General features: G+C 41.6%; 1 protein-coding gene across 1 annotated transcript; it reads right to left on the bottom strand.

Annotated features, from left to right (window-relative positions):
- Positions 1–307: 307 nt before the first annotated feature.
- Positions 308–21,820, bottom strand: TMEM212 (transmembrane protein 212). Its single transcript, XM_036930881.2, is given in 7 exon segments — positions 308–434; positions 7,977–8,224; positions 11,619–11,731; positions 11,734–11,879; positions 11,881–11,938; positions 12,903–12,960; positions 21,662–21,820. Coding segments are annotated over 7 exon segments (909 nt in total).
- Between the last annotated feature and the right edge of the window lie 2,466 nt (positions 21,821–24,286).

The raw sequence follows: 24,286 nt of genomic DNA, 5'->3' as shown, positions 1-24,286 counted from the left end.
AGGAAGCAGTTCTCTGCTGGCCTATCTGTATCCACTGCTTGGCACATTTCACTAACTTGATGTGGAGTTCCAGTGTATGTGATTCTGATCTCTGGGTCTCAAGGGCTGGAGCAGGTCTGTCTGCATGTGGAGCCCAGGGCAGGGTGTACTATGTGGGGGGCCAGTTGTGCCATTGTGGCCATGCGTTCGGGCACAAAAACACCCAGCCAGACTTGAAACCCAGCCTAGAGATCCAAGCTACAGAGCTTACCAAGCTCACCAGGCCATGGGCCTCATGCAGCTAGTGTTGGCTCACAGGAAGCACTGGTTATAAATCCACAAGAGGCTCCCCATGTGCAGGGATTACCCTGCCAGGAGACTCATTTGGCCCAAATTCACAGTCAGGCAGGTCTTCAAACGTGCACTTCTGGAGATACCTCTGAAAGTTGTTGCACCTATAATTATGGAGACACAGGATTAAAAATAGAAAGCTGATTCATCATTCAGTTGAGATTTGTGTCCCAAGACCACCTATCACTGGAGAAGAGACATTTGTGCGAACCAGAAAAACACAGATACTGCACAGTAGCAGCCAGCAACTGACCATCAGAGAGCGAGCCAGCTTTAATCCATGCTCTTCCCTTTGGCCTCCAGGCACGATCATCTCTGGTGGCTCTGTCTATATGTCACATTTAACAACAGATCTGGAAACTATTGTGTAGAGGCAATATTATGTAATTTCTTGCTTTAAAATGTTAATTCTTTGAACAACCAGAAATATTCCACCATGTTTGTAACTAAATCCTAGCACACTTTCATTCGAAGTGTATCAGGACTGTTACAAAATGGAAGCAGCTTGGCTCCCGCTCTCTGACCTCTGAGAAGCCCAGTCAAGGAGCAGGAGAGAGGGAGGCAGGAGCTGGCACGAGGCAGGCCTGACACCTTCCATTGCAAACACTGCCGCTGACTGAGGCTGTCTGTCAGCTCAAACCATTTTTCCTGCAGGAAATGTCATTGCTTCATCGCATTGAAAGAAAATGATGTCATAGTGTGGGGCCCAGATCCATTTCCTGACTTTTAACCTGAGTCTTGTAACCTTTTTCAGCTGTTCTGTGCTTGGAGAAAATGAAACACATTGAAATGTAAAAGCCAGCATGTGTCCTAAAGGCTTTTGAGGCCCCAGGGCGGGGTTAACTTCTGCATATATATTAATGATCAAAACACAGTTTTGTTTGGGTGTCACATCCTGGATATGGCATGCACCCAGTGCCTCGGAAAGCAAATGGAAAGGAAACAGTCTTCAGGATGTGTCTGTAATTTCTTGGCAGAAGCCCTTCTTTCTCCTCTATCGAGTTTAATTAGTGGGGACAATGTTAAATTTAATTAGAATGCTTTGCTGAGATTTTCTTGTGGTGGTGGTTTTTGTTGTTAAATTCTTTGTGAAAATGAATAATGGTCCCCGAACTGATATTTTAAATCTTATATTCTGCACAGAATTGGTTACAACCCCTGACTAAATGACATTATTAAGCTATTTCCTGGAATGTCAAAGGCTGAAATTGCCCTGTCAAGAACGACTCTGTTCTTTCAGGGATTTCAGAGAGCAAGAGCTCAGATTGCATTCTTGCTCTGTTATTATAAGTCTTTCCCTGGCAGGAAACCACTGGGTCTCAGAGAATTTGCATATATCCAATGAGAGTGATCCACTGTTCTATGGAGGTTTTGAGGACTGCATGACAACACCGTGGAAGAATCTCATATGGGGAAAGGGGATTTTTTTTTTCCCTTTCCCTAAGCCCCATTTTAAATAGTTTCCTTCCCACAAGCTGATGTGTCCACATTCAAAGAGTCATGAGTAACCCAGCCTATTTTCCTGCCTTGGCCTCTGTCACTAGACCAGTAATATCAACAGCCACACAAAACTGGAAACAGGCTGTTTAAAGCAAAGGTGCCTTTTTCCTTCCGGTTTGTAAGACAGACTTTTTCAGCATGAGATGGTGAGCCTTAACAATTTAGTTCTCCCAGGCAAGCACAGAGCAAAATGTCTACTCATTTCTTTGTGAATGCAAAGGCAAGAAATCACACCATGTATTTCTTGATATCCGAATATAATTTTTAACAGGTTATACATGAGATTCCAGTTAACCTAAAACACTTGGTATTGGATCTACTTTACTTATGCATCCATTTGAAATCTCCAGAATTATGCACATTTTGCTGAGAGCAAAAGTTCTGGAAGGAACTGTTGGACTGAATGGTTCTACAGTTGGTGCTGTGGTGGCTAGAACTCGGATAATTGATAAAACTCCCAACAGGCACATTAAATCTTCAGAATAGAGTGGGATACAAATAAAGAAGCAAAATGTAAGTAAATAAATAGACAGCCAGGCTGCTCAATACTGGGTGGGAATGCTCAAATATCATTAAAATGAATTCAGACAATGTTAAAATTAATTAACGGTGGTAATCTGGAAAACCACCAGGCCCAGGACTAGATATCTTATAGCTGCATTAAGTGATAGATAAACATCTCATTGAAGAGCGGAGGACTGGCAGGCACCTATAGGACTTCAGACACCAACAACTGAGCTGTGCCATTTTGAGCATGTCACTTAACCTCTCTGAATATCATATTTTTCATGATATGTCTAAAGAGTTAGAGCTAAAATTTTTATTCTTTACTTGTTCATTCTCAAACGTATGTATAGACAAATGTCTGTAAATGGATATTCATAGATATCTGATAAATGTATTGAATCAATAACCCTAGACACTATTTTCGAGTGCTTAAGATGTATTAGATTTTCCTATTAAGTGCTTTATCTGTATGAATAGTATCATTGAATTCTCTCAGTAAGCCTGGGAATTAGCTGCCCTCTGCTCCATTTGACCAAGAAGCAATTGAGGCTATTGCCTAAAATGACAGAGGGCCAGGATCTGATTCCAGGTGTTCCTCATTCCAAAGTCCCACCCACTTTCTGCTACACTATACCAGTGCTTCTTAGACTTTAGTATGCATCAGAGTCACCCAGACTAAGGCTTCCTAAAACAGATGTTTGGGACCCAACCCAAGAGCTTCCAGTTCTTACAAGTTCCCTGGCAACGCTGATACTGCTCTTCTGGGGTCACATTTGAGAACCACTGCATTGTGCTCTGAAGAGCTCCCAGTGCAGGACCAAGACACAGAGAATATAAGACGCAGATCCCCTGGGCAAATTAAGAAAGACCTTTTACCTTTGGAGCCACTCAACAGCTCAGGGGGGTTGCCTCTTGGGAACTGTTACGGTGTTGGAGGCACAGAGATCTTAGGACATTTGATGAGAAGTTGACCTAAAGAACCTCTAAGGTCCCTTCTCACAACTGTCATGCGTGCCAAAAACAAGCTTCGGAGAGGCCAGGAGGGATACCCCTACTGCCCCTGCAGGGGACCCTTCTCCTTATGGCCAATGCTCAATGTTTTAATTGTGTTTGAAGATCTAAGTCACTTAGGGAAATCCTGAGAAAAACGTTTCCTTAATTTAGGTAACATGGAATTACAGTTTAATGAAACACCACACGAGGAACGAAAAGAATTTAAAGAACATATTCATTCACTGCAAATTTATATTTCAGATTTTTATATTTCTATGACAACAGTGATAGAATTTCAGATTTTTAAATCATAGCATGTAACTCGGAAAAAACAAGGTTAATAATCCAAAAGGGCTGAAGTGTGCAATTATTCCATTTTTATTTTTTAGGAACATAGAGGAAGAAGTTTAAAGATCAGAACTATTTTGCAAACAATTCAGGATAATGACCACAGTAGAACAAATTTAAGAGGAACATTGCTTCAAATTTATTGTCCATTCTTTTGACCCTAGGAAGAAAAAAATGAAAAAAGTAGTGTTTATTTCTACAATTTATCAAAGAAAATAGAATGTCACTTCTGACATTTAATTTGGCCCTTTTTATGTCACAGGGACCCAGTGAAGGATGACTCAAGTAAAGCATCGTGGTACCACTTAAGGATTTAAGAGGAACCACCAGAGAGGACAAAATTGGTGATGCTGGGGTGGGGGAATGGCAGGGAGATATAAAAAAGAAATACACGTGTAATAAAATATCTGGCATAAGCATAAAACACTCCAGAAGAACCATTGCGTTTGTGGGCAGGGCTGTCTACGCAGTGAGGAATCTCTGTTGAGGATCTCTTTTGGTCACTTGCTGTTTGTATTGTCTGGTTTGGGGATTTTCAAAAATTAAGAGAAGGTTAAAGGGCACTTTCTGAAATCTTTGAATGAGAGCCAAGAATTTAAATTTGATTAGAAGCAAGGGCAAGATAGCAAACATGTCTTGAGTGCCTAACAAGGGCCAAGCTGGGTTCTTAATAGTAATGATATCATTTCATTTTGCAGCATGTGAGGTAGGTGTTATCTATGTTTTACAAATGAAGAGTCTTGGGCCCAGAGAGGCTCAGAATTGACTTGCTCAAGGCTACTCAGACGGTAGGTGATAGAGGAAACAATCGGCCCTCAAACTGTCTCACTTCAAAAGCACCTGGCATTTCAGGCTCCCCATGTGTCATCAACACTGCTGAAAGCAATTCTTCTACCCCTTGGTATGGAGATTCTAATCTACTTCAACTTGGTATTCTTCTTGGGTGTCATAACCATACTAAATTCCCCCATGACATGGGAATTGTTTTTAAATTTGAAATATTTCTGCTGTAGGTTTAGGGAAGATATTTAACTATGGCTACGAAGACATGAAAATGACACCTAGTATTGCGACCTGCTACTCTGCTACTTTTGACTTACACACTCCCAGTCCCACCTTCCGTGCTTACCGTAGACAGTCCCTGTCCTCAAGGAGCCCACATTCTTGGAGGGGAGCTGAATACATGTGGGTGTCACCTACAGAGACTTGGCTGTGTCCTGAGCTTGATGGGGAGCCACAGGGGATGTAAAGCAGGGGAGGAATAAGAGCAGATTCCAACTCCTGAGAGCTCATACCACAGCCTGTGTGGAGGATACTTTTTAAGAAAGACAAGACTGGAAGCAAAGAAGTCTGAGTGAGAGGAGATGGAGGGGCTGACTCAGGGCCATCACTGTCAGGACAGAGAAAGGGGGACACAATGGAGAAATATTTAAGAGGTGCAGTTTTCAGGATCTAGTGATATACTTAAGCGAGTTAAGGATGACTGTAGGTCTTCGGCTTGTCCTCAGTGTAATGAGTGCTGGCAAATGAGCTGGAAATATAGGAAGAAGAGCAGGTGTCAGGGGCAAGGAGATGATCAACTTCATTATGAACATCTTGTGTTCCATGTGTCTTTGGAACACCCATGAGAGAGCAGAAAAGAGTCAGATGTAGCGCTCATTAGAGCAGGAGAGGGGGCTGGGCTACTGCAGACTGGTTGTGTGAGGCATCACCTCCAAAGGGGTAACTGAATCCAGTCTTTTTTAAGGGGTGAGCAAAGTAAAGGAGCCTTCAGAGGGACAAAGGAGGGAATCCATGGAGAAGGACGAGCCCCAAAGTAAATGGTGTATGGAAGTCAAAAGGGAGGGGACTTCAGAAAGAAAGTGGTTAATAGTTTAAAAGACTGTGAAAAGGTCAAGTAAGATGTGGATTAAAAAGCCCACTGGGCTTGGCTGTCTATACGTCATTCATGGGCAACCTCTGCCATGGGAGATTCAATAGAAGAAAAGAAAGGATAAGTTGTTAAATAAATATGGCCTACACTGAAACTTTCTTATAGCCCATGCCTATTAACACTAGGTTTATGATGAACTCAAAGTAAAGCATCACTTGTATCTGATCTGTGACAAACTAAAGCCATGGAGTGTCGAATGGTAAGCTTCAGCACCTCACTGGCTAGAATCCCAGGCAGAAAGTCTCTGATTTCTTCTATTAAGCTCTTAAAATGGCTTTTTATTAATGATGAGATGTGAAACTCTTTTTGCAAATAAGCTAAAGTAAGGTCCTTACTTATTCAATAATATAATAGTAAGTTTTTTAAAAGATACCCAAGAAGATAATTCTGGTTGGTTTGATATGACTGATGGGATATCGAGCAAGGAAAGGTGTTCTTCTCAAGTGGGTAAAGTGATCTGTGAATTTGTGTCAACTCTCATGTCTTGTTTGAGTAACATTGCTGGTGTATATTACTTCTTGAGCTAGCATACTAAGGCCATGTGGTGACATATCAGTGTGGCTTCGGACAGATAATATTGTCAAATGGTTTTATTTCAAAATCGCAGACTGAGACAGACAGGTATGGAAAGATCTTTGGAGGCCAGCTGGCCAAGCCATGTGGTCCTAGAGATGAGGAAGCTCAAGTCCACAACTACTGGTGTGTGAGCTAACTGCTGTCACGCCCACGGTCCCGCCAGCTCTTAGAACTCATCTGGGAGAGGAAGTGTCACTGTGGCATTCCTCACCTCCCGTACCCCCCACTGTGTTTCGCCTGAATTACTTCCTCTGTTTCTTTCCCTTCTTTCCTGGGGGAGTGGATGCAGGCATCCAATCATAGCCATCAAGTATTCTCCTCTTCAATAAAATTTTAAGTATCCAGCCAACATTGCTACCTTCCTAAATGGGTTTGTATTCACATATTAGCACCATTATAGTCATTTTGAAATATTCACTAGTATAATTCATTTTTATTTGTTAAAAACTGAATTTATATGATTATAGAGAATGAAGGCTTCTGATTTCTACTCGTTTCTGCCCTTTTATGAAACAAAATTTTCTTCTTTGTTTTAAATATATTTATTTGTTTCATTATAACAGTTAAAATTCGTTTAAAAATACATTCATAATAATAACATTTTAGGTTAAGAGTAGGGAACAAGGAAAAATACACCACTAGGAGATTTTATATTAAAAGATTATATTGACTGCATGTCAAAAGGAGAATATCTTAAAGCTCACAATAATGTATGAAGTAAAAATTGGCAAAAAGCAGTTCTCAGATTACTGACCCCTCCCTAACTACTGGTCTCTCTTTGACAAAATACCTAGTTTATTTTAATACATTACAAAAGACACTTTAATCTCATTTCATCTCTTAGCAAATTGCTATCACCTTTGGCACAGTCCCACTGATGAAATGAAATGAAAATATCCTGGAAAAAATAGCTCCCATTTCTAAAATATGAGTTATTTTTTGCCTGTGAGAATCTAAGTAAGACTGTCCATGAAAAGCATGACTGTGCAAAGTCCCTCAGAGGGTGTAAAACTGGAGGTACACCACCTATGAGATGTGGTGCAGTGGCAAGGAGCCTGGCCTCTGGACCCCGGGTGACCTGGGAGCAAATCCTGACTCCACACAGTTGGCCCTGTGTCCTCATCTATGCAATGGGGAGAACGAGCTGACAGGAGGTAAAGTGCCTGACAAATAGTAGCTGCCCAATAAACAGCACCTGCAATTATTCTCCTCTTACCCAGTTTTAGCTCACTATTATTATTCCAGAGAAAATAAAGAGTGAAAAAGAATGGCAGTACCCTGAATTGAGATTATTTCTCTAGATTCTGATTTTTCTACTGACCAATTTGAGGAGACTATGTAACGGAATTTGTGAGGGAACTGTACAGCGGGTCTTACTGTTGTGTGGCCCTGCTTGAGTCTTACTTGAATCTGCCCAAAGGGATTTAGTTCCCAGAAGCCCCAGAAAGGCCTTGCTATAGCGAACATGAGGCCTCAGACCTTTAGGATGAGAGTCATAGTTGGATTTGTTTCAAAACACATTTCTGCGGCTAATGATGTAGGTAGGGTATGTCCGCTGGGAGATTTGGAGCCAGTATATTGCTGCTAATTTGTTTTTTGCTTGGAGGAAGAGAATCCTCCACCCAAATATTCTGTCCCCAGTATGTTTTTGAACTTTATTTAAAGGGCTTACCCATTTTTCAATTCATTGAAACAGCACCCTCCCCCACCCACTGGTCACGTGATAAAGGGGGAACTATTTTCTTTCCCCGTTCCCCCTTTCATTAAAGAAAAACAAAACAAAAAATACCAATCATAACAACAAATAATGCAACGGAAGCAGATGAAGCCATCCCATTCTGTGGAGGAGGGGCAGCATGGCTGCAGGAGGTGGCTGCAGGGGGCGGCTGCAGGAGAGGGCTGCAGCGTGTCTGCCATCCTGACGCTTTCCTTTCCCATCACATTATTACAGTTGAACCAGGAATGCAGACGATCTCGGCTATGGTTGTTTTGCCTTGGAGTTTCTTGACTTAATTCTGCATTGTGCTCGTTTGCCCCCTGCACAGAGTTCTAAGCTAACAGGATCACTTCAGCCTGTTGTGTGGAGCCACCCAAGCAGGGGCTCTTATTCCTTTGCCAGCTCCTTGCCTTCCCACAAGGCCCTTGACATTGGAAGTGCTCACTGGCTTAATCACTTAGGTTTACCATATCGAACTACCATAGACTGGGTGGTTTAAACAGCAAATATTTCTCATAGTTCTGGAGGCTGGAAGCCCAAGACCAAGGTGTCAACAGATTCAGTGTCTGGGAAGATCCCTCCTCCTAGTTTGCAGATGGCCACCTTCTTGCTGTATTCTCACACGGTAGAGAAAGGGAGAACTCTGGTCTCTTTCTCTTCTTCTAAGGGCACAAACCCCATCAGGGGGGCTTCATCTACATGGTCTCATATAAACTTAATGCCTTCCCAAGGCCTCACCCCCTTATGTTATCATAGTGGGGTTTAGGATTTCAGCATAAGAACTTTGGATATGACACAAACATTCTATCTGTGGTACTCACACAATGCCTTTGGAGTGTTTATCAGAGTCATCAAACCCCCTGTGCCCCTTCCAAGCATTTCTCACTGTGGGTTTGGCTGGATAACAGTCGACTGCCTGCTCACACACCATCACTGTGTCACCTTCAACAGGATGCAATTGACTGCTTGTGTCTCCCTGCACAAATCCATATGTTGGAGCCCTCATCCCCACTATCATGGTATTTGGAGAGGAATCATTTGGGAGGTAACTAAATTTAGGTGAGGTCATGAGGGTGAGGCCCCATGACGGGATTAGTGCCTTTCTGAGAAGAGGTGACAGAGGGAACTTCTTTCTAAGAGAAGGTATAAGAAGGCCATGTGAGCACAGTGAGTGGCCATCCAGACACAAGAAAGTCCTCACCAAAACACAACTGGCCTGGCACCTTGACCTTGGACTTCCAGCCTCTAGAACTGTGAGGAAAAATGTCTGTTGGTTAAGTCACCCAGTCTGCAGTGTTTTGTACCAGTTGTTGAGGACTGGGACACAAGACGATTTCAATTTTACTAAACTGAAAAGGCACAGAGAGGAAAGAAATAATGAATGTGGTGATTCCTAAGGGGGTGCTTGACTCATTTCTGATGTGTTTTTGAGCTTACAGAGAAAATTCTTAGAAGTGGATATTTTCCATCATAATATTGACTATTAAATATGGATGTAAAAAAAATTTGTTCTACAATACCATTCAGCTACAATTTCCCCCACATCTTCCTTCAACCCATCGTTTTTTTCATTTTTACAAACTTTTGTAGCTCTTGAGTTTCCTGATATGTACTATATTTACATAAGAAAATTCTAATTTTCAGGCAGACCCTTAAAAGTGCATCTTTTAAAAGCATTGTCAGTGTTTTGTTTATGTATAAAAGAAGTGTGCTATTTTAAAAAGTGTATTATAGCTTTTAACAAAATTTTTAAAATATTATTCATCCCTTTTAGCATGCAGGGAATCTAACAACATAACTATATGGGGGTTCATTAATTGCAGAATCACTATGTAGAATGTTGCAACCCAATAAATGATCCACCTTTCCTTCTAAGAAAGTTGTGTGTTTTCTAGATTTTGATAAAGAACACATTTATTTCACTACAGGAAACTGTGCCAAATATAGCTGAGGTTTCTACATGGTAGCAGAGCTTTGCTCAAGCTGCCTGCGCTGCCTGTGGGCTCAGGGCAGTGGTGTATTAATTCATACAGAGCATCATATCCCAGTATGTGAGCTATGAATCCTTGCTAATGAAACATGCTCTGCCACCATTATGGAATAAGTGGTGTCAAGTCATCCAAACACTCTCACCAAAGACATACTGCTTATTCAATTTATCAACAGCACGTATCCAAACTAGTATAGCATTTGATGTAGGTGGAAAACTTATTCTATCCATAAGAGAATCTTATGCTTGGAAAAGAATTTTCATCAGAACCTCTTGGAGCTCTTTAAAAATGCACACTCCCAGCCTCCCACCCCAGAGTTTCTGACATAGTAGGAATGGGCCAACATAGGATATAGAAATCTTGTTTAACAAAAACCACGGGTGATTCTGATGTCATTGATCCACTTTGAGAAACATGCTGTAGTTGGGATGGGTCCTATTCCTAGTTTATAAATCATATACCAAGAAACTGTGTTCTGAGCAGGATAGGCAGAGGCAAAACTCTGAAGTTGGAAACCCTGCTCTGTTTTCAATTAATGTTCTCTCTCCAGGCCCTTTAGTTGGCCTCACTATTGGGTTTCCATGGGTCTGGCTTACCAAGCTATGCATGTATTTTTCACTCTTTTCTCCCTGCCCTCCACCCTCTGTTAACCTAGATGCTCTGGGTGTCATGTCTAAGATGAAAGTCAGATGTCTAATTAACTATCTGTGCTGAGGGGTTATGACTGCCAGTGATGTAATGTGTGGTTCCTCCAGGCATATATTCCTTTTATCAAAAGGTTCTAGGAAGTTGGGATGTCCTCCACAAGGAGGCAAACTCAAATACTAAACTTCTAGATACCCTGGTAGTACAGCAGGGGAGGTCATTTTAGTCTGCCTGCCTCAGCTCTCAGCAGGCCTCCTTCTGAAATCAACTCTGTTCCTAGGAATGTACAGGATTTCCTTTGCAGCCTTATGCAGAAGTTGAAGAGGACACGACCGACCACAAAGCCATTGAGAATGCCAGATTTTTGTCTTCCAACTTTGCTGGTTGTTTGAATCAAACTGGAAAAGAAATAGGCCAACCACAACCCAAATTCACCTGACCCTTATATAATACTAACTGAAATCAGAAAGCCAGTGTAAGTCTGCAGAGGGAAATACCCCTTTCCGGAGGGAGGTTGTCAGCCCACAAAGGAGTGACCCGGTATCAGCCATGGGAATTTGGAATCAGAAATCTGTGCTGTTCTCCCTGTGGACCTGCTCCAATCCTCCTGGAGGCCAGAGCCATGCGTCTAAATGGTCCAGCAGAGGAAAGGGTGCAGAGTGGGTGGTGAGGGCACCAGGATAAATCTGGCCTGATTAACAGAAGAAGCTCTAGGTTCTGAATCTGGTTCTACTACTCATTAGCTGTCTGACCTTGGGCAAGTTTATATGTGCTTTAGCCTCAGTTTACTATCTGTAAAATGGGAAGCACACTGACACCTAGTAAATACTGAGTTCATATTTCTATCACTACCATATCATTAAGGTTGTATCAGCCCTCCTGGGAGATCTTAGAATGCTAAATTTGATGCTGCTGGCATACATCAGCATCTCTACTAGGGCAGGAGTAGAAAGAGTAGGGGAATTTGGTTGTACAAGACACAGTAATAAATAAGGCAGATTATATATTAATATTCTAGACTTTTCATTTTAGCATTCAGGGGAGAACAAGAACTGGCTCCCTCTTCCTGGAGACTTACATTTATGTGTGCATTCCAGATGAGCCGCACAGAAAGCTTGCTGAGTGTTGTCAGGCACACACAGAACACAGCAAAACTCAGGCACAGGCCAAAGGCCTGCAGTGCCAGGTGGACTCTTCACAGTGCAGTGGGTCCACACAAACTGGTGGGAATTTTGCATATGGAAACGGAAAGGCGACTGCATAACCAAGGTAATTGGTGCCCGCAGTTCCTAAGAATGAGTGGAAGCAGTATGAGTTGAGGAGGGCAGATCCCAGGCCATGCAAACTGAAGTAGGCATCCCGTAATGCTCAGAACCAAGAAGGTGAAGCTAGCTTCCCACAGAAAATCAAACAGAAGAGTAAAGTGTTAAAAAATAAATTGTTACTTTGGGAACTAAATTTTTCAAAAGCTTTTTAGCGATATGAAGAACGAGATGCTGGGCATTAACCTCTGGGAAGTGACGGAGAAACGGGTTACAACTTTCTCTTCAGGCCCTTTTGTCCTCTTCGATCTACGCAGGGAGAATAACATCAGCCAACTGGGCAGAAATGAAATCAATTCCATTCAGCAAACGTTTATTTATTCACCTGCTATCATGTGTGGAGAACCAGTCTGGACTGGGAAAAAACAAAGATGAGAAAACGGAATTCCGGCCTTAGTCCAGGGCCTTGCTAATCAGGGTGTGGTCCATGGTCCAGCAGCGCTGACTCCCCTGGGGGCTTGTTAGAAATGCAGGCTCTCAGGCCTTACCCAGATCTGCGGAGTCAGAACGTGCACTTTAGCCAGGTGAGGTCACATCTGCATTTAAGCCTGAGGGGCCCTGGGGTAGCCATGGGAAGACCTACCAGATCAAGGGAGCCTTCATGGGATTAGAGCCATGGGATTACTTGGCTCTGTACTGCTGAAATGCAAGACATCACAGACATCTCACTCTTTTTTAGGGGGAGTGGTAGCAAGGAGTTTGAAGGGAGACTTCAGATTGAAGAGTTGAGACTTGAGAATATGAACAGAGGAACCCACAGATCCATTTCTTCAAAGTGAAATTTAGGAGCACTCATACTGGTTCTGTCCTCCCCAAGTTTCAATTCATGAATACCTGCGAGAAGCACAGGAACTTGTAGAAAATGTTTCGAGCAGGAATCAGATAAACATCATTCATTTAAAACATAGTTGATTGCTGAAATCCATTAGAGTAAGGCATCTGTTAGAATTCAGTTATAATTGGAAATCACATTCTCTATGTTCCATCCTGAACTGGCAGAGATTTGACCTTCAAACCCACTCTACCTTCCTATGTGTTTACGAGGTATCTCTGGGTCCACTAGTTGTGAGCCGACAGAAGTACACCAGTAGTGATGGCCTGTGAAAGGAAAATGGAGAAATAATATCCATGACAGAAGATACCTCCGCAGAGTTCAACCTGTCTCACAGTTTGACAACTTTTTCACAAATTAGAAGCAACAGCAAATGGCTAAATGAATTTATGGCTCTGATCTCCTCTTCATCCGTGATGAAGAAAAAGAAGCCATAGGGGTCACAAAGATGTCATTCACACAAGCTCAATTTTTTATTTTCTGTGTTGCCATGACAATTATAACCTTCCCTACTTCAAAGTGTCTCTACAATAAAGGCTTGGCTTTATAACCTTTGCCGTATGTTTTATTTTGACTAATTGTCTATTGTTCATCTTTCTCACAAATTGCTAAAATTCTAAGTGGGAGGCCCTGGAGTGGAAATGTGTCACAGAACCCTGAAAACCCTGCTGGCAGCAGTATTATCTTACAATTTGCTTTCTTTAGAGATTCTGCAGCCTCAGCCTGCTGGTGGGATACAAATCGCCATCCTTGTTTGTTTCTCAAGTAACAAAGATTATCATTAGAATGAATGCGTGATGGGCCATTTATTGTTCTGGGTGCAGTGGTGTCCAGCTTCTTTATAGTCTTTATAAAAGAGGGTTCTTATAGTCTCTGCAGACCGGAAAACACCCCCAAGTGTGGAGTGAAAATAGTTAAAGGAAGGAAGGGTGACACCGAATGGAGCAATAGATAATGAAAAAAAATTTGGGGGCTCATCGTTGATTTGGTCCTGGGTCTGATGAAGGAGACTTTTGTGGTCATTGAGCCTGTAAATCATTTATTCCCAACCCATAAATCATGTGTTCGTGATCAAGGAATGTTTTGAGGTTGAGAGAGAAAACCAGGGAGAGAGATGTGCCTGAAACAAGATACAGAATGAGGACAGGACTAAAAATAGTTACAATTTAGGCTTTTGACAGAGAAATAAACATGACTGTCTATATAGTACCAACAAATTTAAGGAGGAAATAATCAGAGCTTTGACCAATACAGTTTTGTGGTTTTGCTGCCTTTGTGGCTCCGGATCTGACCTATTTATTGTTTTGAGACCTAGCTTTTCATTTTCCTGGCATATTTTATTTTGAATATTGGACTTACAGCATTTAAGAGAGAGAGAGAGAGGGGAGAAGCACACCCTTGTACACTCACACCGAACTTCTCATGTAGCTAAGCCTGAAATTCCAGACGTGGCATCGCCACCATACCGTAAAACTCCCATGGATAAAAACAGAACCATCTGTAGTTAAAGGAGACTGGCTTGATTCTGCAGGAGGAGTTTCCAAGGGACCGTGTGGAGGGTGAGCCAGCATAAATAGTACCACAAAACAGGAGAATTATTAAGAGCAACTGTGACACTGGTGCGAAGCCTGGGGCCAGTCTGTGCTTTCAGCGGCAAGGCACTCAACTGACACGTCACTTCTCTGTGAGAGAGACACTGAAGCGAACGAGATAAAAGCAAAGGAGCCGTCCCTCTGCTGGTTTAACTCCAAGCAGACAGCTGACATTATCAGATGCTGAGATTCCAGGTTGCCTTAACTACTTTGGCATGAACCGTTTCTTTCCTTTCAAAAGTTGAAAAATGCTACAGAATTGAAGTTGCCTGTTATTTCTGTGGTAGCTGCCAGCTTGAATTTGGCTTTGTTTACACAAAACTTTGAAAAAGATCTTTCATGGAAGGGGCTGACATATGAATGCCACTCAGTAACTTGTTAAATTCACCCTGGGGACGGTGCCTCACCCAGCTTTACTGGTGCCCCCTGGCTGCACATGGGAGAGGGCCAGCCTTCACCTTTTCTTAATTTCATTCTTTTTCCAAGTTCTGTGTTTAGAGATAGAAAAGGAACACAACTTTTAAAAGAGGAAGAGATCTGAGGGTAGAGAAAAGAAGTCAAGTGGGAAAAGGAAATGTGAGGGCTCCTGAGAGGTGAGAAGTCGAGCAGGAGGGCAGTCTGGCTGCTAGAAAGCGGGAGCAGGCTGGGCCTAGGGAGGCTGTGGGAACAGAGGAGACCTCGCGCATCCACTCGCATCCTGCGTTCTCCCCCCTCAGCTCCTCTGACAGGCCATTGGCTTGCTCTGTGGGCGGTTCCAGGAACAGCTTGGGGTTTGCAGCAGTTGCTGCTGATACTCTAACTACATGAAAACTGTGATCCTCCCACTCAATCTCTAATTTGCCCAAGTAAAGGATCCAGTTTCCAGAAGCAGATGAATTGAAGGAAGCAGGGGAGAGTCACAACAGAAATAGAAACTTTTAGAGGAATCATTTTAATATGGGATCCTGTTTTCCCCAAGGTGACTCATTTATTCACTTAAACAAACATCTATTGTGGTTCTACTCCAAACAAGGGTTCTGATCGGCACTATGCAAGTAGGATGTTGATAATAACAGTTAACACTTATTGAGTCCTCACTCTATGCCAGGCACTATATTGAACACTTTACGTGCATTAACTCATTTAATTCTCATAAATGGCCCTATATGTAGATCTTCTTTTTAAGTGAGGCTCAAAGAAGCTACCTGTTAAACCCTCTCCTTCAACACCAAACACAATGGTGCACTTTTTCCTTACATATATGTATAACAGTAACAGTATTATACACAGCAGTACTGGTAGTATAACTCCATTTGGGTTCCCAGACTGAATTCCAATGTGTGTAAGTATATGGGAGAGGGTCTTCCCACACATACTAACATCAAGCAATTCTCAAACACCAGCAAGGGGTCCGAGAACTCAACTCAATTCTGATGCTATCTGCTCAAACACAGACAGCACCAGATTCCCCAGGTTAAGGACTCCATCCTACAAGACTGCCCTCCAGTTGGTAGCTGCAAGCCCCAGGCAACTAGTTACCTATGCATCTGACCCACAAACTGGAGGTTCTCACAACATCCTCCTTAGGTTTGATTAATTTGCTAGAGCGGCTCTCAGAACTCAGGAGAGCACTTACATTTACTAGTTTAATAAAGGATACCATAAAGGATACAAGTTAACAGCCAGATGAAGAGAGACATAGGGCAAGGTCCCAAGCAAAGGAGCTTCTCTCCTCGTAGAGCTTGGGGCCTGGCTGGGTGGTACATCAGGGCATTCTGGTTCCCCAAACATAGAGGCTCTCCCTGACTGAGAAGCAGGATCCAACCGAGCACAGCAGAGAGCGGCAAGCTCTTCTCAGGGGTTTTGTGAGGGCTTCATTGCATAGTCATGATGAACTAAATTATTGGCCATTGGCTGATTCAACCTCCAGTCCCTGCCCTTGCGTGGGGGTCCAAAAATCTCTCATTAACATGACAAAACACCCACTTCACCTTTAAGACTGCAGTGTTTTCAGGAATTGTGGATGAAGACCAAACATACCTGGGAAATACGTATTTGGTCATATAAATGACCAAATATATATTTCTTATAACTCATTATATCACACTACCTAAGATGAACAAGCTCACCAAATAATAATTATACAAATAGTGGTTCCAATGCTCAATGGAATTTACAGTCCAGATGTAAAAGTAATGTGCATATAAAAAGGTTCACAAAATTAGGCAAGAAGAGTGAATGCTTTCTGTGTGAGAAGAACTCAGTAATAAGATGCTACTTGTATGGTAGGGGAAGCAACAGCTGATGAAGTCGCCTTGGGGAAAACAGGATCCGACATGGGTTTGAAGGATGGAGGTGATTTCATTGGGAGACGCCAGAGAGTGGAGCAGCCCAGGCAGCTGGAGCAGGTGTGCAGGAGCAAGGAGGTGACAGGCATGCCTGGGGAACAGAGAGAGGAGCCCAAACAGATGAGAGAATGTGTTCTGGGTGGAGAAGAGTTAGGAAATGGGGCTTGAAAGCAGCATGAAGCCAGGTTGAGGAGGATCTCAAAATTCAGGATAACATCTCTGGACTTTGGATAATGAGGTAAGAGTAAAGGTTTTTTAAGAAGGAGCTAAACCAGCACACGAGAGTTTTAGAAAGGTGAGCCTGTTGCTGCGTGCATGCTTGATGGGAAGGGAGATGGGCCTACAGGTCTCTGCAGGGCCTTGGCCTCCAAACTTTTCTTTTTAACCTTTATGCACAGCAAGAAATATATTTTACATCATGACCTAGTTATAAATATTTTAACATCTAACCAAAAGAATAAAACCCTTGTTATGTGTGATACACTCTAATATTCTCTATTGTATTTTATTCATGTTTTACAAATGTTGCTGGCTCCCCAGTAGATTGATTTTTATAACACATTCCCACAGTTCGGCTATTAGAGTTACCTAGACATAAAACTTTGGGAAGTGGCGAGGAGTTGGGAGGGTGCACAGTGAGAATGAAGAGGAAGGAATGCATAGGGATATGTGCCATAGGAAAAATAAAAGTTCCTTAGCAACTGGCTGGATGTGGTGGGGGAGTGGGCAGGGCCGGGTGGGTTTAGGCACTGCTGCCCAAAGCAGGGGCCTGGAGCCAGCAGCCCAGGCATCCCTTGGGAGCTTGGCAGGCATGCAGCGTCTCAGGGCTCAGCCACCAGCACAGACATCCCTTGGGAGCTTGGCAGACATGCAGAATCTCAGGACTTGTGCCGTATTTACTGAATCAGAATCTGCATTTTAAGAAGATCTCCAGGTGGTTTGTACCCACATTACAACTTGAGAAGCACTAGTTTGTAGGAAAAGTTTGTGTCATATGTTACTCCAAGGTTTCAAATTGGATTCAAACTCAAGAAAGTCAGAAGAAATCATTGCTTTTGGTGGTGAGATGATTAAATTTTTGGTATAAACTGAGCTTAAAGAAATTCAGGATATCTAAGTGGAAAACTGACTGGCAGGTGGTTGGCAATCACAGGACTGTTGAAGCTGTGAGAGACTTGAACAAATGTGCAATTAAGTCCTTTCTCTAACAGAGGAGGAAACTGGGGTTTGCAAGATTTCAGCCAGCCTTACCTTTCTCCCAGGTTCCTGTCTCCAAGCAGGGCTGTGGTTGTGGCCGTAACACTGCAGATCACATTGGCCAAGTTCCTGGATTTGCCAAGCCAGCTTGTCCAAGATTAGAGTAGAGCTCAGTCCTACAGGCACCATGATCTTCTTCCTGCATACTTTCTAGCAGCTGATGCCTTTAAATAACCTAGTTCAGAAATTCTAGGAAAATTGTTTACTGTGTGGCTGTCAGAGTAGAGCTAATAGAGTGTGAGGACCAATATATGTGAAGCACGTAGAGAACCTTGAATGAAAGGCACTGAACCAATAAAAACTACTGTGTCAATAGTAAAAATCTATTTCTTATAAGTCTCAAAAGAGATAGGAAGTCATTTGCAAAAGGAAATGCCAATATGATTGAAAGATAGAAATTATCTTTCCACCAAAGGAAGAGACATTTTGCAGGCAAGTTGAGAAGTGACTGGCAAGGAGGTTGTGGAATAAGTCAGAGACCTTTTGAAGGTGACCTTGATCAGACAGACTGTGGTTCACTAGGAAACTCACTAAGAAAAAAAAATCACATTGCTCTAAATTTAGATATTATGGAACAGTGACACTCTTATTGCTCTCTTTTTTCCCCCTGCTTTAGTATAAATACCAACTTGACCTTTAGTCCTTGCAACCTAATCAGACTTCAACTGTGTAAGAAATTCTGTACCTCCAAAATGGAGAGCATAGGACTCATTCATATTCGACTATATTTATTAAACACTCTATTCCAAGTGCTGGAGGTAAGGCAGTAAACAAGATAGAAAAAAAAAATCTCTGCCCTTGTACAATATACAGTTGGTGGAGAAGAAACAAACAAATGCTAAATAAATAAATTTTTATTTAATATATTACATGGTGATAATGGTGGTGAGGGCTGTGGGGAAAATAGAAAGGGTATGAGAGATTGGGAATACCAGTTGTGGGGGAAGTTTGCAATTTTAAATAGGGTGATGAGGGAAGGCATCAGTGTAAGTGACATTTCTTCAAAGATTTAAAGGTGGCTAGGGAATGAGCCATGTGTGTGAAGAGGCTTCAGGCAAACTACAAGCAGCACAAAGGTCCTGAGGCAGAAACACACCTTGAAAACAACAAGAAACCAGTGTGATGGGAAAGAAATTAGCTAAGGGAAGAATGGTGGGAAATGGGGTCTAGGATGGAAGGGTGATGGCAAGATGAGAGCAGATGGCAAGGGGTTAGGAACAAAGGGTTTGGACAGAGAGTAGGATGCTGATGAGATTCAGGGCAGGCCCCCTCCCCCAAAATATATCACTTCAGCATATTGATTATTTTGAATTAAAGTTACTGAGGAAACAGCTTGTGCAAGAAGGACACCCTGGCCCCCTCTGCTCACCTCTGAAAGCAGGAAGTAAATTCCCCATGTGAAGGGTTTCCTCCACCTTCACCTGCAGGGTAGAAGGCATCCTTATTGCCAGAGTTGGGGAATTCAGGGCTGAGAAGGCTGTACAAGCAAATACTGTTATTTCTTCATTAATTTGCTACTCTTGTCAACTCTTCACAAATTTATCATTGTTTTGCTTGAACAATATAAAAACTTTCTGCTTTGGTCACTTCTTTTGAGTGTCATATTTTTATGAGCTCCTGTATATATGAAATAAAAATTTTTTTTTCCTGTTGATCTGTGTTATGTCAATTTAATTATTAGGCCAGCCAAAGAACCTAGAAAGGAAGAGGGGGGAAATTTTTCCTCCCCTACAAAATAAATGAAAGGCATGTATTAATTAGCAAGTGTGTAAGGCTTTAAAACTGGCAAAGTTCTTTACAATCTTTGTTCAAATTGTGTTCACTCTTACTGAGCATCAGAGGGTTATACGATTTCACATGGGCTCTTTACCTGTAAAATTCCTCACTATATAGGCAAAGTCAATGAAGAACTGGCTGAGTGAGGGTCCCGCTCTTGACCACAGATCAAGAATGTCAAAGTCACTATTTAAACACAGGCCCCACCTCCCAAAGTCCTACCTCTCTGACTCCACGTCCCCATTCTGCCGCTCTCAAAATCAAATAGCCACCAACTAGCTACCTGCTGGAGACAGGTCATATCATTTCTCTGAGCCTAACTGACAAAACAGATATTTGGTGTAGAATAAGTGTATACTCAATAATTTGTGATCATAATCAAATCACCAATATCTGTTTAATGCATTATGATAGACTCTGCAGTGACAGGTGAAGAATTACAAGAAAGGGATGCCAGGTTGGACTCTAATCATGATTTTGTTAAACTTTGGGTCAGTTGTGAAGTCAGAATTTTTAAAAAATTAAATAGACTAGAAAATAGAATTCATTTCACACAGAAGCCTAAGTATTGTTTAGTGAAACTTTTATTGTATAGATCCAGCTATATGTATATATCAATATCTATTGAACTAGAGAGAAATATGTAGATGTACTTATGTACATTCCAGTCCCAATGTAAAATGTTTCTCTTACTCTAGGTCATCAACAAAAGTTTGGAAGCTGCTTGAGTAAGTATAACTGCCATCTGTGCATTCAAGTGGATGTTTTAACAAATACTTCTTTGAGTGAACATATGATTTGAGGTAGGAGATGGAGAATAGAGCAGAGGGTCAAGACTGGGGTGGTAGATGTAAAAGAATGTATAAAAATACAAAATGAAAAGAGAAAACACCATCAAATAGTTTTCTCACTTAGTTCTACAGGCTCTGCATCCCGCTCTCCCCAACAGTACACCATCATTAAACCCACTTGACTGAGTTCCTTTAAAATGGAGAATCTCCTTTATTTTCCATTGTAACTCAAGCACACAGCAGGCTATCAAGGCACATTTATTTAATAAATAGGCAATATTACATTTCCTAGGGTCTCACTGTTAGGTGATACCCAGTTAAAGTTTGAATTTTTTTTTTTTCAAGACTTAAAATGTTGCTGCTCCAAAGACTGGCTGCGTTTTAAGAAAACTCCTTAAAATCAAAGTCTTCAAGATAGAATTCTCTAGTCTCCAGTGCGAATGTCAGGCATCATGGGAAACAATGAGAGAAGGATTGCCACACCTGTGGGCCTCTGTAACTCCTCTTAAACCATACCACAATGGAAGACACCTATTCATAAGGCTAGATGTGCTCCTATCCTTGACCCAGGAAGCTGAGGTACCAATCAGATCCTTCCTCTCATGGTTGTGCAGTGAGCAGGCATTGAGCTCCTACTTGGTGCACACTTGTGCTTGGCACATGCACATTTTCCTAGTGAACTATGAAGCTATGCAGTCCATCATCCAGCTTCTTGAATTATTTTCAGTCCAAAGAGTTGCGTGCAAAGAAAAAGGTGGGAGAACTAAGATCTGGTTTTGCAAATCTTTGGGTCATGTAGACACACCTCCGTGTTTCTAATTAAAGCGTTCATCGGAAAATTACTTTACTTTGTTCTCCATTTTTAAATTATTTTTCATGGCTTATAGATTTTTTCTAAATTCAAATTTCAAAAAATAGATCCTAATTTCCCAAATTATCAAGGAGAGAAGATTAAACTCAAAGAACTTTTAAAGAATTTCTTGAACAGTATTTCATTATAATATACATGGTATACAATATAGATGATAAAATGACATTAGGAAAAATCCTATATTTAAGAGGCAACTAATACAAGTTAATGTTCTAAGGTAAATTCTGGTCTTCGGAAGAATTTCGACATCTTTATTTGTGGGAAAACTGAACAAGGACACACTATTCTGTTTCCTCTTTCCATCCCCCTCCTTGCTTTATTCTCTCAATGTATGTAATAAAATATTTTCCTACCAAAGCTCCATTCCAAATGGGACAAGCAATCCAGACACTCCATCCAGTGAACCAAAGCTTGTAAGAAAAGACTGGGAAAAAAGCAGCAACTCCAGAGAATACAGTAAGAGACCCCAGAGAAGCCAGAATCTAGCCAGCAGCCTGGGAGAAGCTCTGCATTCCCCTCTAGGACTTGGGTCCTCTGTCTCAAAGATATTTTGTTGCCAAAACACAAGGCTATGTCCGGCCTCAATAAACTGAGGTTTCTTAGAGACAGTAGCCATGACACATGTGGACTGTTGATCTGCTTGGAAACAAACTTCTGTTTGTTTCAACAAAGATAATAAAATGTAATGAAATAATCCTTAACACAAATTTGAGACTATAAATTCTAACTCTAGTTTACTTCAGAGAGAGAGAGAAATCACTCCTCATTTGGGGTGACAGCCTTTATTCCCTTCATTCTGCCCTGTCGTGGGGAGTGACCACTTCCTGGCTTAATCAGATCCAAGGCTTGCTGACTGAGCTAATTGTTTCTCAACTCAACCTGCCTGGTGGTTCCAGCATAAAGCCAACATCCTTTGTGCACAATAGGTCCACATTCCCAGCACAATTTCCCATGAAACAAAGTAAAAATAATCACTGTGATCACTTTTCATTACATTTAATTTTAAATAATTCAAAGCAAAAACAAGATCTCTGTCCCTGGCCAAGGTTCAATTCTACTACAATTATTTTTTAATTTTTGGTAAAGATTGTTGATATGGATTCATCTCCAAATAGGCATAAACTTCATTATGGAGTTCTGCATTGTTTTCACTAAACTGGCTTCACCTTAGCTGTTTTATTACTAATTCAATCACCAAGTAAAATACAAAGATGGAAATGTATGCAATTGTAAAATAAATCTTGAGGAATAAATTATTAGTTGAATAAAATACTGATCTCTAATCATTCTTGAATTGTAACTTGGATTTTAGGTGCTGGACTTATGTACATTTAAGCAATTGCAGAAGTTCATCTCAACTTCTGCTTTTGACTGATAGGACATGTTTGACTTGCTTCTTCCTAGATAATATCTTGAAGACACCACTTTCTGAACTATCCAAATAATTTCCCTATTCAATACAAAATGCATTTCTCTTTAAATAAAATGATGAGAATAGTTTTATGGGTGGAAATGTAGTGGTTTAGAACATGGATTATGGTGTCAGAGCCAAGATCTTGTTTTGGTTCCGCTATCTAACAGGCATGTGTCTTTGGGCAAGGGAAAGTTACTTAACTTTCCACGTCTGTTTCTTCATATGGAAAATGGGGATAAAATCAGTGTTCATCTCACCAGGTGGTGACTAAGACAATTAAATGAGCCAATACATGTAAAATGCTCAGCACTAAGCTCCATATAGCAAAGTTGCTCAGTTAGTTACCTATTACTACATTGGACCCTCCATCTTTGGAGTTCTTCCAGCGTGGTATCAAGGCACAGTCATTATTGTTTTTGTTTATCACCTTCCAGACATTAGGTTAGACCCTCCCTGATCAATTCGGTTTTAAAGCTCCCAGAGGATCCTCCCATGTATAGTGAGGAGAGAAGCTTCTCTCCGATTCTCTTTTTTCTTTCCATCTTTCTGTCTTTAGTAGGCATTCCACAATGACCCAGTTTTGAAGCAGTTGCATTCCTGTATATAGAATCCAGGAACCCAGCTCAGGCTTTTTGCTACAGCCGTTAATTCCCATCTTCTCTTAACACTGTGGGAGTATGGGAGTATATTCTCTAATTTGTTTTTTCTTTCTTTCTAATGCCACTAGGTGAGTTCCACAGGGACAGAGGTCTTGCAAGTCTTTTACATCCGCAACACCTAGAATCATGTCTAGCCCAGAGCAGATACTTAATATGCACTTGTTGAATTAATTAATTAATACATCAGGCCTCCCAGCTCCCATAGGTCTGCCCCATGTAGGTCTATGCATGTCCACCATTGCCAATGTGTGCTAATGCTAGTGTGTTCCCTTGTTAACAGGGGAAGAGGTCTGGACTAAAGAAAGACTTGCTTGTATTAGTATTTGGTTTGCACTGTTTTGACTTCTTCCTTTACTTTTTATCTCAAGGTTATAGCTACATGGTATGTCAATATACTGTGGGTCAGATCACTCTCCCCTGTTTGCATGTTTGGAAAATAAAGACTGTTGAAATACTCATGTTAAACAGTACAAAGATGGCAAACAAAGAATATTTTCTGTTTTAATTTGGTATGTGGGGGCAGGGAGCTTTTTTAGTGTTTGTAACACTGACAGGCTAACCCTGACACTGCCAGTGTGACTTGTAAACCTGAATTTATTAGTGATTAAAAGTTGTTGCCACTTCATATAACACAGAGAAGGCACCGAGGTGGAGCTCGGGATGTCTCACTGCGGGTTTTCCCAGCAGCACATTTCCACAGGAATCTTTCCACACTAACTTTATTAAAGCAAGGAGGCTTTCAGGGAAGTCAGCTAATGGGAAAGACAAAGTATAGTTCTGCTCCTGGCCGGGTTTCCTCTAAATTCAGCCACATCTCCGTGTTCCAGTCCTGCGGCCAGCAAGGCCCAGAGGGCCCCTGCTCAGTCCAGGACCCCTCCCTCCTGTTTGGCAGTAACATGCTGGGA

Source organism: Manis pentadactyla, chromosome 1 (genome assembly GCF_030020395.1).
Source record: "Manis pentadactyla isolate mManPen7 chromosome 1, mManPen7.hap1, whole genome shotgun sequence".
In the NCBI taxonomy this organism is placed as follows: Eukaryota; Metazoa; Chordata; class Mammalia; order Pholidota; family Manidae; genus Manis; species Manis pentadactyla.
This window is presented reverse-complemented; position numbering and strand designations above follow the sequence as displayed.